General features: G+C 34.1%; 1 protein-coding gene across 2 annotated transcripts in view; it reads right to left on the bottom strand.

The window, feature by feature from the left end:
* adgb (androglobin) overlaps positions 1-19177 on the bottom strand; it is a 115193-nt gene that overhangs the window by 38498 nt on the left and 57518 nt on the right. The window contains exons 15-21 of one of the 2 annotated variants that reach the window (XM_015349156.2): positions 15491-15638; positions 13940-14003; positions 5590-5719; positions 4446-4512; positions 3161-3275; positions 1697-1864; positions 1002-1137 (exon numbers count right to left, since the gene is read on the bottom strand). In XM_015349156.2, the coding sequence (XP_015204642.2) occupies positions 1002-1137; positions 1697-1864; positions 3161-3275; positions 4446-4512; positions 5590-5719; positions 13940-14003; positions 15491-15638 (828 nt within the window). Of the gene's footprint in view, positions 1-1001; positions 1138-1696; positions 1865-3160; positions 3276-4445; positions 4582-5589; positions 5720-13939; positions 14004-15490; positions 15639-19177 lie in introns of both variants that reach the window. The other variant, XM_015349148.2, reaches the window with a different exon arrangement.

Below are 19177 nucleotides of genomic sequence, written 5' to 3'. Positions count from 1 at the left end.
TTAAATTTAAAGAATCAAAAGGCAAGACATACAATGGAAATATGTAAAAAGTATAAGTTTCAGCTTGTACAATTGTGAATTCCTCTGGATGTCAAGTGTCTATTTCTGTATCTTTTTTTCCATATGCTGTCTTCTTTTTTGTATTTCTGGTGTCTAAATAAAAACTTTTTTAAAAAGCCCACCGTCCTCTATTCCATCCAGGTACTATGGATTTCCCTGGGGGAAATGGGATTCCATAAAAACTAATGTAATTCATTTGATTTTTGTTATTGGATAACCAAATCCATTTTCCAATTACAAAAGGACAGACAATGATACAGTATGTGGGCCATTTTGAAGTCGCAAATGTGAGATATAAAGTCGTAATTCTTGGTTTTTAAGACGCAATTCTATAAAAACCACAAGCACAAGGTAGTATTATATTGTTTTTTTTTATTTTGAAAACTGTAATTTGTAGAAAGCTATACCATTTGCAAATGGAGAGTTTACTACATAGAATCAACCTTTTAAGCACCGTTTCATGTAGATGTAAATTCCATTTTGGTTATCCTTACCAAATAAAAAAATACTTTTGTTCCAAATTATATATCAGTTTTGAAAAGCTATTAGATAGTCAATGAATGTTGCCACAACACTCCTGAGGAGACATTAATCATGCAATTAATATAATTTTTATATCCCCGGGCCACTTGCTGTCAATCCACTTGCCTCATTCTGCACTGTCTTAGAGAACAATTTGAAGTGAAAGTTAAATGATGGTCAGGTTTTGCACTTATATTGACAGATCCTTTGGATCCTCAGATATCCTCAGAAGTCCTTGCTTAGTGGCAAAATGGGAATCTGATAACTTTGCCCTCCCTAATCCTATTGTAGCCACAGTCAACTGAGTCACTCTAGACTTAAACCTGGTTGTATCCTGTATAGGATGAGGTCCATGAAAGGGTACTTTGCTGAGGTCAAGAAAGGTAACCAAGTAGATGAACATGAAAATTTCACATTACCTAGACTCTTGTTTTCCTGAAGGCCACTTCCAATGGCAATATCATATGTAAAAGCCCGAATAGCAAACTTTTCATCACGTGTCAAACTATGCCCCAGTGCTTTTGTAATTGTGTGGTACAGAGCATTATTGAAAGCCTGTGTGATGAGAAAGCACTTTTAATTTAACAAATTTGTAATTAAAAAAGATAAAATAAAGCATGCATGTTAGAGAAATAGGTTGGAAAATGGAGACATTATAAAAGAGAATCACTTGAAAACAAGCTTACCTCTGCATTTAAAACTCAATTACTATTGTGTTATAGTGTACAATATCTGGAGAATGTTTCATGGAATAAATAGTTCCACTGTCATTTGTGCATATTTATAAAGAAACTGTTGTTGACAAAAGTTACAGAAAAAAAAACTCTAAGTGAAAGAAACCAATTAATTATTTAATGATTTTTTTAAATAGTCTTTTCCTAACAAATTTTACAAACTTCTGACTATATAATTAGACTTCACTCTACTATGAAAATAGCAAGTTAGATTATTAATTAGGTATTTTTTTAAATTAACTCTTTTTTAACTTAAGTAAAATATTAAAACTTTTAAATTAAATTTTAAATTTTAAATTTATACTTATTGCAGTATGATTGTATTTTCCATAACTGTCATTATAAGAGGTAACCAATATAGTAAACCTGTTATACTGTACCTCGCAGTGGGTTTTCACCTTTCCTGTGCCATGGAGCCCTGGAGGATAGTAAGCCAATTCCAGCTCCTTTAGGGCCAGAGGAAGTTTATGCTCATCTGAGAAGTTATTTACCACTTTTCCAACAGCCTTCATGATAACTTTAGCTTGTTCTATAAAACTCAGGCTTTCCTAAAAAAAGAAAGAATTTTCTGAAAGCTATTATTTTGCATGCATCACTGTTTTATAGAAGCATTCACCAACATTTTGATTTCTGTAACTTTTACAGATACAGATCTGAGGATTTTACCAGGCAACTGAAATGATTTTCCCCAGTTGGTATGGTATGCTTGGTATTCCAAGAAAGATACCTGCAGAAATTATAATTATCCTGTATTATAGCCAATGCAGTCCTTAAGTTAAGTTAAACCAAGCCAATCCGTTATTTTTCTGGTAGGCTCTTGTACTTAAATGGGTCAAATGACTAGTATCATTTTGATCTTACTACCGTACTCTAGTTTTATACATTTTCATAGATTGTAGATCACACATTTCAAATTTACTTTTTAGCAGGAGAGAATTATTCTACAGTTATAATCAAGCTATGGTTTTCAGTTATTATTCATTCAAAAATATTATTTGATTCTTAAAGTTCTATCTTTCACTAGCACAATTGTGATTTACAGAACTCTTTGCAGTTTACCTTTCATTTAAATAGACTGTAAATATAAAGGAGGTCTTATATTTTTATGTTGCAAATATGTGTGTAATAGGGGTAATGCATAGTCTGTAAATTGTTTTTGGCAATTAAATTTCCTCTGAGATCATAGGGCACTAAGTTGTCCAAGAAGGTGGCAATTAAGATTCTGTCATGGCACACTCAGAGGGGTGTTACACTTCATACAGTATATTAACTTAGGATGTCTGAGTATTACTATAAGTATGCTACAGTATATTTACTAGAATACGTAGCTGCATACTTCTTATTACTATAAAGGTTTTAAAGAGCATTCATCTCAAAGACCATTACACAGAAGTTATTGCTGTACAGCTTTTCATTTACAGTATAAGGAGGATCCATTTTCTCATCAATATCTGCTAAACATTTTTAAAAGAAGCGACTTCTGCACCTCCTTAACTTAATTTAGCAATCTCCAGTCCTCTATTAAAAGGAGAACAAATTTTGACAGACATCAACATAGGATGACTGAAGTGTACTGTATATGAAGAACTGTTCATAGAGAATTATTTCATAGAGAATTATTTGCATAATATGAAAACAGCAAAACATTTTTATGCTATCACATTCTTCTTAAAACAACCGTTCCCAACTGTTCACTACAGAAAATTCTTCTGTTCATGTTGAATAAATTCAGAGCTAAATGTTGCATTTAAAACAACAATAGAAGCATTGAATAGACAAATGCTTCAGTGGAGAATGAACAGCTTGACAATTGTAATGCCTGCAGTTGCTATGGAGATGCATACCTTGTCAAGGTTTGGCATGATAGTTTCCTCATCACCAAAGACAAATGGCAGGGTACTGCACAGGTGGATGTGGTATCCAAGGGGAGATCTAGCAGTGAAGCGTAATACATAGCGACTGACACACAAAAAAACAAAACAAATATCTCAGGCATGCCAAACACTGTACAGTATATGCTTTAAACATACTGTATTTCATCTTACAGTTGGGCACAATTCATTGGAATCTACTGTATATTTCAGCAAAAGTGTCAATAATGACAAAATAAGATAAAAATATTTAGAGTCTAAAATATTTAAAGTTTTAACAAAAAGAATAAAAAAGTAAAACAATTATTGAAACACTGAATTATGAAATTCAGGAAAACCTTACATTTCTCTAAACAAGTTAATTTCACATGTATGTTCAGATAGAATATTACTACAGAATAGTGAAGAAAAGGTTTAGTTCTTTAATTCTGTGAACTCAGAATCTAGGTTTAACATCCTCTGGGACACTGATCCATATTTAGAAACTGTGACATTTATTTGAAGCTAAAAGACATACTGTTGTTCCCTTGAACCACATAAAAACATACCATGTTAACTTTTTCAGTTCAATAAGGATGTGTGGATTGATGTGTTCAATCAAGATAAATATAATGAACAAGTTAAAAGCATGATTTTAACATGGTCAATGCACAATTTGTAAATTCACCAACCATAAAACCCTAAAGTAAAGGTAAGATGTGGCAAAACATGTTTAAATACTCCCACCAGAAATAAGTCTTTCTATTTGTCTTGGTAACCAATTTTGCATAAAGTACATCCTTTTGCTCACTGTGCATTTGGACAATATATCCTGGACTGTGGATCCATGTGTGATTTTTAAAATACAAACAAAATGGATTTTTATTTTATTATCCGAATCTAATCTCCAAGTCTCTCCTTTGCAAAAATGGAGACTTATTTTAATTCTCATACAGTAATCGTGTGTTTTATACACAACACAGTGAATTTGCAGAAACCTTAGTTAAAATGGTTTTATTGAGATGATTTGTGAATATCAATTACAGTATATATTGTAAATGTCACAATGGATAGTCCAATTACAGCAAAAGCAGCATCTACTTCTTAAAATGTTGCAATTAAAAAATATTTTACTATAGGTATATTTGAATAGAGTTTATTGCATAAATAAGTGCTAAACAAATCACAAAATGTGAATCAAGGTAGTGAGGTACAAATATAGCAGTATACAGCAATATACTATCATAAAGAAATAACTGAAAAAAGACTATCTTCTTACCCAGGAGGAAGTATCAATAAACTTGCTTTTGTAGCAAAGGTACGAATCTGTAGAACAGGTGGCTGAGCTGTCAGACATTTACAGGAAAATGGTTCGACAATTATCAAACCAGACTGTTGAAGGCTACTGTCCTTCTCTAAAAATAAAGTATAACAGATCAAATTAATCTTCAATTAGACACTTACTGACTTTTGGAACAAAATAAGAACATTGTTTCAAAGTTTAGAGTTTTGCTGATGCATGCTTGGCTTATGTAATGAACTAAACGATGAGAAATGTGCATTTTAAAATCACACAACCGGACTTTGATATGTCAAGTGAAAAATAGAAAAAAAGAACAGCTAAGTTGAATAAAATAAAAATACCTAAAACATGAAATTGCTTAAATCATTTCTTATATAATATTTAAACATAACAGATAATGTATGTGTCTACTGTATATTCATATTGAAATTCATATTGAAATTCATTAAATTTCCTCTGAGATCATAGGGCACTAAGTTGTCCAAGAAGGTGGCAATTAAGATTCTTGTCTAGTTGTAAGCTGCCATGATGCCAGCTTACAACTAGACAAAATACATTTCAGTCTTTTACACACTACTGTATTTTCTCTAGTCATAAAGTTATATGAATAAAAAAAAAGGTTTGAGAATCTGACTATGAAGAGAATCTAAAGTCAGAAATAGGACTTTTTTCATCTCAGATTTTGGCAAACATGTTGTCTGCTCCTCGCCCTCATCTTGTGATGTTCAATTAACAACCTTCTGATCCTAAACAAGAAACACTGATTTTAATCCCTGAAAGGTAATGTTATGGATCAAATGTGCAATGCAGGGGTACAGATAATCCCTAAAAGAAAATGGGAACTGGGGAATACAACAGTTTTTCGGGTGTGTTTTGAATTCATGTCACTTTCTTAACTGCCGAACTGGAAAGACAGGTATATATTTTTTCCCAACTCTTTAGATTTTCAGTTCAAAGCAGTCAAAATCAGCAGTGATAATGCACTTGAACTGGATCAATAATACTACCCCATACACCAATACAGTGCCACACACATTAGCATTATAAAATGGCTAATGATTTTATTCCAACTCATGATTCCTGGTTTTCTTAGGTACTGAATACAGGAAGAACAACCAACCTTTGTCATATATGTCCTTGCTTTCATTTCCAGCCTCTCCCCCGTGCACCAATGCAGAGAAGCTTATTAAGATTTCTGTTGGTATCAAGCTGTCCACAAACAGGAAATGAGACCCCTTTTCATCTGGTGACTGAAAACATTACTTGTGTTATTCTTCATTGTGCTTTGTTTCCATGTTTTTGTTTAGAAAGCAGAATTGAGTGCATCTCCCGCACAAACATGCAAGTATCTTGGGAAATCAAACCACAATGCTTTCTGTTGAATGCCATACCCGATGCAGCATGAAGCCATTCTGCTTATCTTTAGAGATTATCTGACACCTCTGTTGAGAAATGTACATTGTTTATTGGAATTACAAATAATTCTGTATTAAGTAGCTCATAAACAGGTATTAGGTGGCATCAACACAGAAGTATCAATAACACTCTCTCACAACACAGTGACATTTTTAAAATGTCTCAGATGTATTCAAGTAAATCAGCAGCAGTTTTTCTAAATTGTGCATTCTTGCGCAAATCAGACATACAAAGGTAGTGCTATTTTTGCTTTATAATATTTATTTAAAATAAGTAATTCAATGGTATAAAAGAAATGCACATATGAATGCACAACAGCCCAATAGTGAATCTTAGATGAAACAAAGTTAAGCAATGTGTTTAGACTGTTACTAGTTTTCTACGATGGACCAGATACACTAAAACTGTGATGTAAATGGTTATTTTAAGGACATTTCTAAAAGGAAAAGTATTTCTTCCCTTGTTTAATATAACTGAAGTTGTTTATTGAAAGCCTTTTCAGAAAATGTTTGTGGTTTTCTTTCACTGAATAAAATACATTTACATTACAAATCTTTAATATCTTTACTGCTCTGGATAACAGTCATTCATTTTTCTGTTTTACGCAGGCCACTAGACGGAGAAATAACAGTGAGCAATCACAGAAAGAACAGGGTATATACTTAGACACCCAGAATTCCAATCATGTGATGATATTGTTACAGCTATACAGTAGGTGACTAAGAAGTGTCTATAAGAGTTTAGATAAAGTGTGTGAGAGGAAAAGGAAGGAGAGACCAGAAGAGAGGAGTCAGGAGTTGGAAGCTTGAGCCAGATGAGAGCCCCTACTTCATGATCATCCAAACAAAACCTTATTGCTTGGTCTTTGCTGTTTTTGGGAACTTGGGTTTTCTGGGTAAAAGATAACTTGGTTAGAAACGTCTTTCCTGCTTGTGGATGCATTTTTAGAATTGGGAGATAGGCTTCTATTTATTTTGTGGCATCTGGATTTGGAGAGAGAGATTTAACTGCAGGTTGTATTGCATTTAATAAGAAGGCAGCTTGTTTCTTACTGTGAGCTCTGTGGACATTATTTAAGAGTTGAACAGTAGCAGTCTGAGGTTTTCTGGGTGATTAGGCCTCTGGAATGCTTTGATTGTACATACAGTAAATATAGTAACTTGTACGTTGTTTTGTTGTGTGTAGCATAGTGTTTGTCTGTTTGTCATTGTTAATAAACATTTGTTGAACCAAGTGTGCCTGGATTATTACTCTTTTCACCAAAGCTGTGCAAGAGAATAAAGAATTAATGTGTCTCTAATTATACCAGCTGTTCGGGTATATTCTGGAGAAATCACTTACAAGTTGGGGGGTTTTGAATATTTATTTTATTGACTAAACCACTCAGCCAAATCCTGATTTTCAGCATTTTCATAACCCCCCATTTGTAACACTTGGATAAAACTGTAAAATGCACTAGTAAGAAAAATCTCAACATTTAATAGTGAATCCTTAAGTAGATGACACTATGGTCAAATATGGAGTATGTGCATTTAAAACTGAGAACTGAGAAGAAGGATCTTCTTTACATAAAGTGTTGTTGGAGCATGGAACATGCTGCCCAGTCCTTTTATTGAGGCTGATATTCTAGCTTCCTTCAAGAAACATTTGGATGAGTTCCTTGGATCAATTAACTACTGAAGAAATAAACAAAAAAGATAGATGGGGCAAATGACACCCTTGCATTTGTAACAATTCTTATGTTCTTATAAAAATAACAAAAAAGGAAAAAATCCCTTTAACTCCTAAAACACTATAAGGCATTTGTTGTTGGTTTTTTGAAGACAAAACACAGCTTCATATTTCTTGCCATTTACAAAAATTGCTTTCTGATTCAGAGACAACTTTAATATTATGAATAGATGCACATAACAGTGAGAAAACCACAAATACAATATAGCAAGTAAAAACAAGCAGTAGTATACACAGGATGCAGTTATCCTTTAAAACATATTTGTGAAAACTGAGTGCTACAGAGTATTTGGTTCACTTTGCTTGGGACTTTAGGGAACATGACGCTATGGAAAATGGTGTAAACCAAACGGAAGTAAATTCACTAGTGTAATCCAAAAAGTGTGAAATACTTTCCAGTGTTATAAAATTGCCACCAGCATACCTGCAGATGACATACCTCCCTGTCTTTTCTAAGGGAAAATGTTAGAACATAAGAAAGTTTATAAAGAGAGAAGGCCATTTTGCCCATCTAGCTCTGTTGTTTTTAGTAGTTAATTTATCCAAGGATATCACCCAGATTGACTGGGTAGCTTGCTCCAGAATAACACAATCCCCTGTATAAAGAAATGCCTCCTGTTCTCGGATTCAAAAGCGCTTCTCTTAGTGTCATCTGATTCATTTTCACTGTTGATTCTAAAGAAGTCCATTGGGTTAACTTTTAAATACCCTTGCGGATTATGAATACTTGGATTAAGTCCTCCATAGTCTTCTATGCTCCCCTTGATCTCTTTTAGGCATATACAAAATACACTGGTCATTGAAGCACGGTTTTGCAATAGAGTTGTATGAATAGGTCAGCTATCATTAAACTTAAAAAAAACAATAAGGAATAAATTACTGACAATTTAGTATAAGGAAATGTTCTGTTTTTTGGAATGTTTCCTATCCCTTCACCCACGACACAGACAAAATGTGAGACTGACAAAGAAAATTGTTGAGATTAATAAGGACTATGTTCTGATACCCAGAAATGCCAGACGATCTGTGGGAGAAATTTGGAGTTATTTTTAATAAGAACCCACATACACAAAAGAAACAGCCTACTACTAAGTTAAAGGTGCATATAACAAATTTCTATATTTAAAAAAAATGTGTTTGTTTAATTTTTGCCATTTTCATCACAGAAATGAGTGTCTTTACCAATTTTAAGACAGTATTTTGTATACAGACATACAGTATACATATTTATTAAGTGTTGTACAACAGCTAATGATATAAATAATAAGCAACTGTTACCAAAAACATTAAATATCTGCAGTATTGGAATATGAGTACAGAATTGTGCAGTAGCATATCTATGGTATATGGAACAGATCCCCTGATGCCTGAGAAGGAACACTACATAAATAAAATTATGGAACAACAGAGAACAGATGTGAACACAAAAATAACCCCTATAGTTAATATGAACTGCATCAGCAAATTTATTAAAAAGTAGTTTGTTCTCACAAAAAGTTATTTTAGTTATAAATTAATTTAAGAATTTTAAGTATTAATATACTACAATATAGATTGATTGGAAACATAATTCTGTATTTTCATTGTGCATGTCTTGTGTATTTGTTTTGTTGTCATTCTGTAAAGTGCTTTGAGAGGCCACCTTTAAAGGTGCTATATAAACCCACTACCCTGAGATTATGAGTCTCGTGCTCTACCAACAGAGCTAGTCAGGGCCCCCTGTTATAATTTGTGGGTATAATTGCAAAAGCAATTTCTCTAAACTTGATTTAAAATAAAAAGTTGTAATCTAAACTTTTGATCTAAGACATAAACTTCTATATTCTTTATTAAGGCATCAGTAATGAAAATTAATAAAATGTATAGTGCCTTGGAAAAGTATTCAACCCCTTTCAATGATGTTCCATTTTGCTGAATTACAAACAATGTATACACATTTATGCAAAGTTTTTTATACTTTAATTTCTATAAAAATTCATTGTATTCTGTTGATATGTGCTTTTCTACAATTTTATCCTTGAGTTGTTTACAAAGCTCCTTGGTCTTCATGGTTGAATATTTTATTTAAATTCACTTGCTAACTGAAGGACCTTATAGAAAAGGGTGTATTTATTCTAAAAAAACAGTATTGCACACCAAGGTGAATCAACTAATTGTAACGTGTCAAAATAATATTGTGAACCTGTATTATTTTAGGTTTGCCATAGCAAAGAAAGTGAATATTTATGCAATCAACAAATTTTAGCTTTTATTTTTTCTTTGCAGTTTATCCAGGCATTTAACTTCTCTCACCCATTGAAGTTTGAGCATTCAAGTTTTAATTAAAAAATATTGTTATGGCTGAGAGAAGTACAGTATGGTTAAAGCTAACATTTGCAGTTTTCAGAGCCTAAAAAACAATGAGTAGAAGCCAAGTTGTTTACCAAGCAGTAGATGGGTTGAAAGACAAAGGATCAGAAGGAAACTTGTTTTCCTCTATTTAATTTGCTTCCTGATAAATCATTATTGTCTTCATCAACACACAGAAAGACAGGATAAAAAACAGGACAAGAGGCAGGGGGGAGGAAAGGAATGGAAGAAAAGAGCAGAGTCATACCGGGCAAGAGGACCATCTTTTAATCAGTCTTGGAGATTTGATTCTGGCTACAGATGCAGCCATTCAAAATGCGCGGGCGATACCGCATTATTTTCCGGTGCGCTTTACGCAGTCTACCGCGAGTTACCGGTAAATACCGCTAGTTACCGTAAATTCTCCTATTATACCGCAAGTAAAATAATAGTATCCGGAATTTCCGCAAGGTGGAGCTAATAAAGCTCAACCTCTCATGTTTGAGTTGTCGCCATCAAAGTCTTTAACGAAGATATTACTAATAGTATTAATAATGAATGACCTTGGACAAGCTGTAAACTCAAAGTATTGCCCTGGTCCACATTATTTTTTTCATTGACCGTCTTTGTAAAAGTAATACCACAGCATTTTGCAATCACACATTTGTTTCCAATCATGCAAAGTACAGTAATTTTTGAGAATCGATTCACCATGCCTTTCACATGCTCATAAAAGAGATTGATTTAGGAACATAAACATATTACCGTATGCAAACTGTAATGTATACAGTATGTATATGTATATATAATGTCTTAACTGTGCCTGTTAAGTATTGAATATGTATATGGAATTTTACCACTGAAGGGAAATCTTAGTACCTGAGCATAAAAAGAATAGGAGCATACTGTAACGCGTGTGAAGGCCATAAACGATATTAATTTTGGAACTTAAACATACAGTATATGGCTGATCTCGGTACTTTAAAGAAAACATACAAACCAGTATTCCATTTCTCCCTAAACATTTTAAGCATCGAAGTCTTTAACTAACGTGATACCGGAGTCAACAAGCATACTTTTAGAATTTGATTAAAAGGGAATATAATATGGAATCGTGTATCTAAAGAAATTAATAACAATATAATTATATTCATGTTGCAAAAAAACACAACGGACATAAAAACTCCCTTGCTTTTAACAGAGCGTTCCATAATTTCTAACTATGAAAATTATTTAAACTGCGACACTTATCATTCAACCAGAACTCGAAATATCACAAGGATCCTCTAGAGCACAGCAAAGACTGTATTAAATGAATCGCGAATCTAAAGAAATTAATACGATATAATTATATTTGTGTACTGCGACAGGGCTGTGTAGGGCTGTTTCACCTCTCTCTTCATGTGACTCTTTTCAAAAGCCATTTAGGAAAGAGGGGATGAGAAGAGTGACAAACTAGTATACTGTACTTTAGATCTTTTTTTCTGAACCGGGGATAATCTGATCATGTTTCTCTATAACAATAATAAAAAAACATTGCCACACCCGGACTGTTAAACCAACGCATTAGCACGTCAAAAAAAACAGACAATACACAGGGAGGGAAGGGCAAGCGAGAGGGAGAGTTTTTTACCCTCTGTCAAAAAAAAACAAATCACCCGGGGCAGGGACTCTGGGTGGATCATTGTGTGGTACAGAACAGAGCTCAGTCAATTCAAACAAGTTCAGCGCTGATTCAGTTTTAAAAAAAATGCAACGGACATAAAAACTCTCTTGCTTTTAACAGAGCGTTTCATAATTTCCAACTACTAAATTTATCTAACACCTTAAGGACAGCACATACAAGGGTTAATTGCACAATGGACCGCGCAAAGAAATTTAAAATAGTCTTCTTTAGGTGTGAGGGCAGGAGTGGATCGCAGAAGGCATAATCAGCAAATTAGGAAAACAAAGAACAGGACAGGTGAGACGTTTATCCAGAGAGCGAGTGATCAGAAAAAGGAACAGCTGTTACGCCCAGGTTTTACGCTCTCTCTCTGCTGAATAAATAAAAGCATTATATTAAAAACGCCTTTGCGTTTGTCTGGGTATTTACTTTGTAATCTGTGGTTTACATCTACTGTATTGCTTTGAGATGCCACTTTTAAAGGTGATATGTAAAATAAAGTTTTTTTTATTATTGTTATAGAGAAACATGATCAGATTTTCCCTGGTTCAGAAAAAAGACTATTAAAATCTGTAATCTTTCCACTTGTATGTCATCCGAAAATACAAGAAGTTTCTGCTTTGTGTAAGGATGGTATCAAAAAGTAATCTAAGTGGTGAGAAAGCTGTGCTCCTCAAAGCGCTTTACAGGATAAAAACAACAGCAATAGTGTTAAGCTGGGCAAATTATTTTTTTATGGAAATACAAAATGAGATATAATGGAACAAGTAATAGGTTTATTCCATGCTGAAAAAAAGAAGAAAGAGAACACAACGTTTCGGCCGTGGAGCCTTCTTCAGGTGTGTGGTTAAAAGCAAAGGGGATTGTCTGTTATAGTGGACATAAAAACAAGAGTTCGCTGGCATTATATCCTAGAAGACACAGATCGGCGCCAGATCAGGAGAATGCCCGCAGCGTAAAAGAAAATGCCTGATGAACTAGGGATTGGACAGTTTCCAAGTGCTTGTACAATCGATGGAAATGTTCAAATAAATGTGCAAAAGAAATAAACAAAATAATCATTTATTTCTTTATCATATTGGCTAGCTAATGTCCCCTGCTAGTTACTGGCTGTGTTTCTGCGTTGGGTAGCAACAGGTGACTGTTCTCAGGCGGAAGATGTAAACAGCGACATGAATATAATTATATCGTTATTAATTTCTTTAGATATGCGATTCCATATTATATTCCCTTTTAATTAAAATTCTAAAAGTATGCTTGTTGACTCCGGTATCTCGTTAGTTAAAGACTTCGATGCTTAAAAGAGAAATGGAATACTGGTGTGTATTTTTTCTTTAAAGTACCGAGACCAGCCTTATACTGTATGTTTATGTTCCAAAATTAATATCGTTTATGGCCTTCACACGCGTTACAGTATGCTCCTATTCTTTTTATGCTCAGCTACTAAGATTTCCCTTCAGTGTTAAAATTCCATATAAATATTCAATACTACAACGGGCACAGTAAAGACGTTTACTATAAATCTTTCTACGACAGACCAACGGACCACGAGTGCCCCTGTCGGTCAACCAATCACGTACCGCGATACCGCGCGTCATTGTGCGTCACAATGCGCGACGCCGTAGCCAATTACCTCTGGTACGTGTCTGTACCACGCACTTTGAATGGCTGCATCTGTAAGTAGTCTGAACCTTGTTTTTTTTAGCATCTTTTCTGCTTTTAAAGGAAATTTTCATTTCTGAATCTCTGAATTCTGATCCTTTATTGCTGAATCCTCAGTCTAAAGGCAGTTTTGGAGTAAAGTTCCATTTACTTTTGGGCAATCAAGGGTGTGAAGAAGGAAGATTTAGACCTGAGTCATATTCTCCCAATTTTGGACACAGGGTTACCATACTGGGTTTCAGGGACGGTAAAATACTATTCCTGAAATTCCTTTTTTTTTTGTAAATAGCATTATATTTAACATTGTATGTGTGTGATATTTTGTCCTTTAGTTTGTGTTATTTTAATAAATATGTGTTTGACCAGAGCTGTGCCAGAGAATAAAGAACTCAGATGTCTCAACTTCAACAGCTTGGCATTTGGTATTTAATTATTTACTTTAATTATTTTATATCCCACTCTATTTTCTTTCTAACCCCTATTTATAACAATGTTTACTATTACAAATCTTTATGATGTGTATACATCATTTGTAATTCAGCAAAATGGGACATCATTGGAAAGGATTGAATACTTTTGCAAGGCACTCTATTTTTTAGAATGCTGAAGTCAAATTGTATTTACAGATCTGTATCAAACTCAAATCTCTAAATGGAAAAATAAATACCTTAAAGTCAGACTTCTGGAATTGATTTGCATATGTGTTTGGTTTATGAAAAACCAATAATGTCCTAAAATATAAAGAAAAAACAAGTTAGTATAATTAATTTACATTTTATACACCAGATACAATTCCAAATTGCTACAGTACAGTATTTTAATTCAGTTAGCCAACATCTATTACGTTTGCCCACAGGAGAAAACAAAAATCCTCATGTTCAAAGTTGAGAGTAATTATTATGTACAGTACATAAAGTACTATTTAGCTACTATATTTGAAATCAAGATGGGGAGGTGAATTATCACAGCAGAACTAAGAAACTAAATAACTGATTTTGTTATAAACAGACAATGGTTTTGTATCTTCTTTATTAAATGCTTAAGATACATTTTTTTCTAGATTTTTTGGGGATGAACATTACTGTTACAATTTCACATATGGATAAGCTTGCATCTCTGCTTACATCTCTGTTGCTTCCCTGGAGGATTTAAGTACCTAGGCATTTTGAACATAGGGCCCTAAAACGTAAAAAATGAAGCTTATCTGAAATGACAAAACAATGGACAAAATAAAAGGCAATGACATGTCATATATGAAATTTCTTAAAATTTGGCTAGCTGTTACAGTTAACTGTTAAAAATATTTAAACATTTGTTTTCAGACGTAAGTGATTTTGGGTGTGTGCCATTTAGATACTGTACCAATCAACAAATAAAGTAAGAGGCAAAATTTCAAATGCATTGTCATGGGCCTTTTATGCTATTTAAATCTGAGTTCTCAGTTATGTACAGTAATTGAAAACTAATTGAATAATAGCAGTGAATTAAACATTAAGTTTTATCAGTTATGTACGTATTGGAGGTTTCTTTTAAATATTTAATCTTGAAACTTTTAACTTGAAATATTCAACTTTTAAGTAGAAGAAAATGTTGAAATGTTCAAATTAATCAACTTATCGTTTTAATAAATTAATTGTCCATGTAAATTACAAAGAGCTTGGCTAAAACAAAAACCATCTGGTGCTACGGTAGCACAGTGAAATTTGGAATTTATACTCCATTCTAGTCAATACTCACCAGTACTCCATCACTTCGACATAATGGAGTATACAACTAAGTCCTAAGCATTCCTGACATCACTTCTTCACAATTCTTATTATGTATAAATACAGTATTAAACAGTATTATATTTTCCTTGCATTTGCCTTTTGTATCCCTACTCCACTGCATCTCCACCTTTGCAGATCTATTAAAACCCCCAATGCAATAGGAAAAAAATACATTCAATAGAATGAGCCAGAAATTGGATAATGTGAGTTGCTTAAAACAATTTAACTACAATCATAATCGTAGTGCACAGAACATTGTCATATTTGTAATAAAAATATGTCCAGAAAACACATTGCCTTTCTTTGGAGGTATAAATAAATCTGGGGGGGAAGCAGTGTATGTAGTGTCCTTAATGATTTTGTTCATAAACATCTCACACAAAACATTTATCATGTAGTGAGGTTAGTATTAAAATTACTAAGTCGAGGCCCAGATAGGCAAGTCTTACTGGAAGCACTTGAAGAAGTCCTCAAATTCAATCCATGTTTCCTGAAGGACAGGTTTCTCTGATACAATTTCTTCTTGTGATCTGAGCATTCCATGGCTAGAATCTGTGGTGTGTTCTGTCACATGAGCTGCATTAGAGGTCTTGTGATCTGTGTAACATGTGCACAGCAGTTTAGTGAAAAATAAAAAATAAAGATAACCTCCTAAAAGAAGTTTTTAAAACCCTGCATTTAAAATGAAATAGTTTTCACTAATAGTTTTCACTATTTCAAAGAGAGTGACCGAGGAACTTCTGGAATCCCCACTTCCGGACAGTGATTCCTGCTCTGTCTACTAAAACCAATATTATAGCCGAGTATGAACTGCACTTTTTGAGGGCCAACCTGTGATGGAGCAACATTCTATACAGAGGGATTATCTTTGTTATTACTAAGCAGTAAAGAAACTGAGCTCTGGACCTTTAATCGACTTAAGCTTGTAAATACCTTAACCTAATGAATAAACATAAATCTTTAAACATTTTATGAAATAGTGCGAGGAAAAAATGAAATGTGTGACGCACTTGAGACATAAATCTACAGACTAAGGAATGGTTGGAATTAACCTTTTTATAGATGTTCCAGCACTTTCATTAGACATGTACTGTACCTGTATATAATACATTTTACAAGTTCCAAAATATAATGAACCAACTCTCAACAAATATTTTTCTGTGTAAAATGAGTATCAGAAATGCACTTGTTTTAGTGTGGTTATTTCATACTATCCAAACTACCATGTTGGGGGACAAACTTGTATATATCCAAGCAAGCAAACTTTACTGTTGGTGCTACACAAGCCAATGTTTTTTTTCTTACTGTATATCACTGATATTTTTCTGCCTATTCTACAGTCAGAGACACAACCCAATGCTTTAAACTTCACTTTGAGACATGATGTCACAAGTTAGCAATGAGAGGCAATTATGTCACAAAATGCTGTTAATAAAGCTCTTTTCATGGAAAATCTTCAAAAAATAATACACATAAAGCATAAAAAATAAAAACAAAGAGAAGATCAAATTAATTCAGAAATGTCATTGCAAAGACAATTTTAAAGTCCAGGATAAGGAACAGATAAGAGCCTGGCATCATGGGACTCAAAGTTACATGACGTTACATTAATGTGAGGATAAGACAAGACATTCAATGTCTTGAAAGTCAAACATAAGGGTTTAAATCAGCATGATACTAAACAGAATGCCAATACTATGATAAGGAGTAATACAAACATCAGATTGTGTCCTAGTAAAGACTATTGCTTTTCACCTTTGAACATACTGAAGTTTTTTTTTCCGGAAATCCCAGAAAGCAGATCATTATAGTAATTCGGTCTGGATGACCCATTGTGTCTGTATCAGACACTGACAGAACAGGACACTAATGGGAACTTTCCTAAAGAAAGATATTCCATTCATGAGGTTTATCCTTTGGTAGAAATATCTCCTTGCATTTTCAGTGAAGCGGAAACATGTTGCTCTGGGAAAAGAATGTATTACAATCCTACCAGAACAATTATGGAATGTGGTTTACATAATGCTGTTTGTAGGTGTAACAAGGTTCCTTTCCAGACGTTGGTAATATGGACCTGTGGTGATCACTGACTCATTTGACACATCTTATGGAATTGGTTCATGTGGGTAGCTGCGTCAGCATGTGTAGTCTACAAAGGAACAAGTAATAGGCTTATTCCATGCTGAAAACAGAAGAGAGAAAACACAACGTTTGAGCTCACACCTGAAGAAGGCTCCACTGCCGAAATGTTGTGTTTTCTTTCTTCTCTTTTCAGCATGGAATAAACCTATTACTTGTTCCTTTACATCTTATGGAAGATAGAAAGTCAACAATAGGGTCTCTTGGAAATAATTATTCTTCTTCAAAAGCAGTTGATATCGTAAAAGAAAAACGTTTTTATCCCCTTAGGAGGAAGAAGAAAAAAAATGTGTGCTTTAGCTATAGTGTTTGGTGAGGCTCTGCAATGTTCACTGAACATCCGTGTTAGCATTTCATATATTGTAGTTGTGTCAATTAAGGGGAGCAGCTGCCAGCAATTATATTATTATAGCATGATCACGCAGCTGTCAGGGAGACGATGACTGAGCCAAATTATTTGCCTTGGTATGCTCTCAAGTGGGGATCAGCAGACTTTAGGCATGGAAAAATGTTCGCTCTGTCACATAGGAAAAACCACAGATCTCATTGTCCAACTGTCATATTTAAATCAAAACATCAGTTATTTCATGGTCATTATTTTCCTTAACACTTTCAATACTTTTCTAATTCTAATACCTAATTCTTTCTCAGAGAATGTGTATTGATACTGTATATTCCAATAATTGTAACAATTTTGAAGATCATAATCACAAATAATGTGTTTAGTATGAAGGCCAAACAACGGTCTACAATCTTCACACTGAAAGTTGTATCTGAAAAAAAATTCATACATATTATATACAGCATATAAGTAGTTTCTGGTCCTGGTCATGGGAATCTACACACCTTCCGGTTTTCATTCCAGGCAAGATCTTTACTTTATTGAATCCATAACTGAACTAAGAACTTTCCTGGTTGGAACTGCTGCAAATTTGTTTTGTTTTATTAAAACAAATGAAGATCTAAAGATAGTTATGGAATGCAATAATTAAAAGGTAATGGCATCTAATTAATCTTATTACATCAAATGAAGATTTAAATATGTAACTAAAAGCTCAGCTGGAATGCAAACTGGTGGATGTGTGGGTCTCCAGATCCAGAGTTGGGCACCTCTGCCTTATATCTCTCTTGTAAACATCCATCCTTTTTCTAACCCCTTTGTCTAATACAGTGTTGCAGGGGATTTCTAGAATTTCCAGAAAGTAACAGGAACAAGAGAGAATAAACACTGGATGGGACACCAGGCCATCACAAATATACACACACGTACACCAGGACCAATTTCTCCCAGAAGCCATTTTACCTACCAGTGTCTTTTTGGACTTTGGGAGGAAATTGCAGCACCTGGTGAAAACCCATGCAAAAATGGGGAGAACATACACACTCCACACAGAGAGCACTGCAGGAATTGATTCCAGGGCCCCAGCATGGCAAGAACACAATGCTAACCCTTACACTATGGTGACAAGAAGAGAGTCTGTAACAAGCCCCATCTAGGAAAGGAGATTGTAGCTGAGAAGTTTAAATTCCATGGAGTGAAACAGGGCAGTAGCAAAGAGACACATAAAAGTCTTAGTTCTGAAACCTTAATATCCAGAAAACCAAAAAGAAGAGTGTTACCCATACTTACATACGTACTGTACTTAGTCGCACCCAAAGCATAATTCATGCTGATGATAGGAGTCAGGTGGCATATGGTGTGAGGGTTGTGAGAAGTGCGTAATTCCATTAAGGCTGGTAATAAAATGGGTAACACCTCATACATCAGTGATGTACTGTAGAATTAGGGCATAATATGGTCTGGGACAGGAGAGGGTACAATGAGGCGGTTAACTCAAAGTTAACTAAGGAGTATCTTTACTCAGTATGCTTGACATAGCTGTAGTGAAAATCAATAAGACAAAGAGAGTCATCACCCACTGGCCCATAAAAAGCAGGACTGACGTTTCTTTTCCCCAGATTTCTTCCCTGTTAGGGTATTTGGATAAACGTCATTC

Source organism: Lepisosteus oculatus, chromosome 2 (genome assembly GCF_040954835.1).
Source record: "Lepisosteus oculatus isolate fLepOcu1 chromosome 2, fLepOcu1.hap2, whole genome shotgun sequence".
In the NCBI taxonomy this organism is placed as follows: domain Eukaryota; kingdom Metazoa; phylum Chordata; class Actinopteri; order Semionotiformes; family Lepisosteidae; genus Lepisosteus; species Lepisosteus oculatus.
This window is presented reverse-complemented; position numbering and strand designations above follow the sequence as displayed.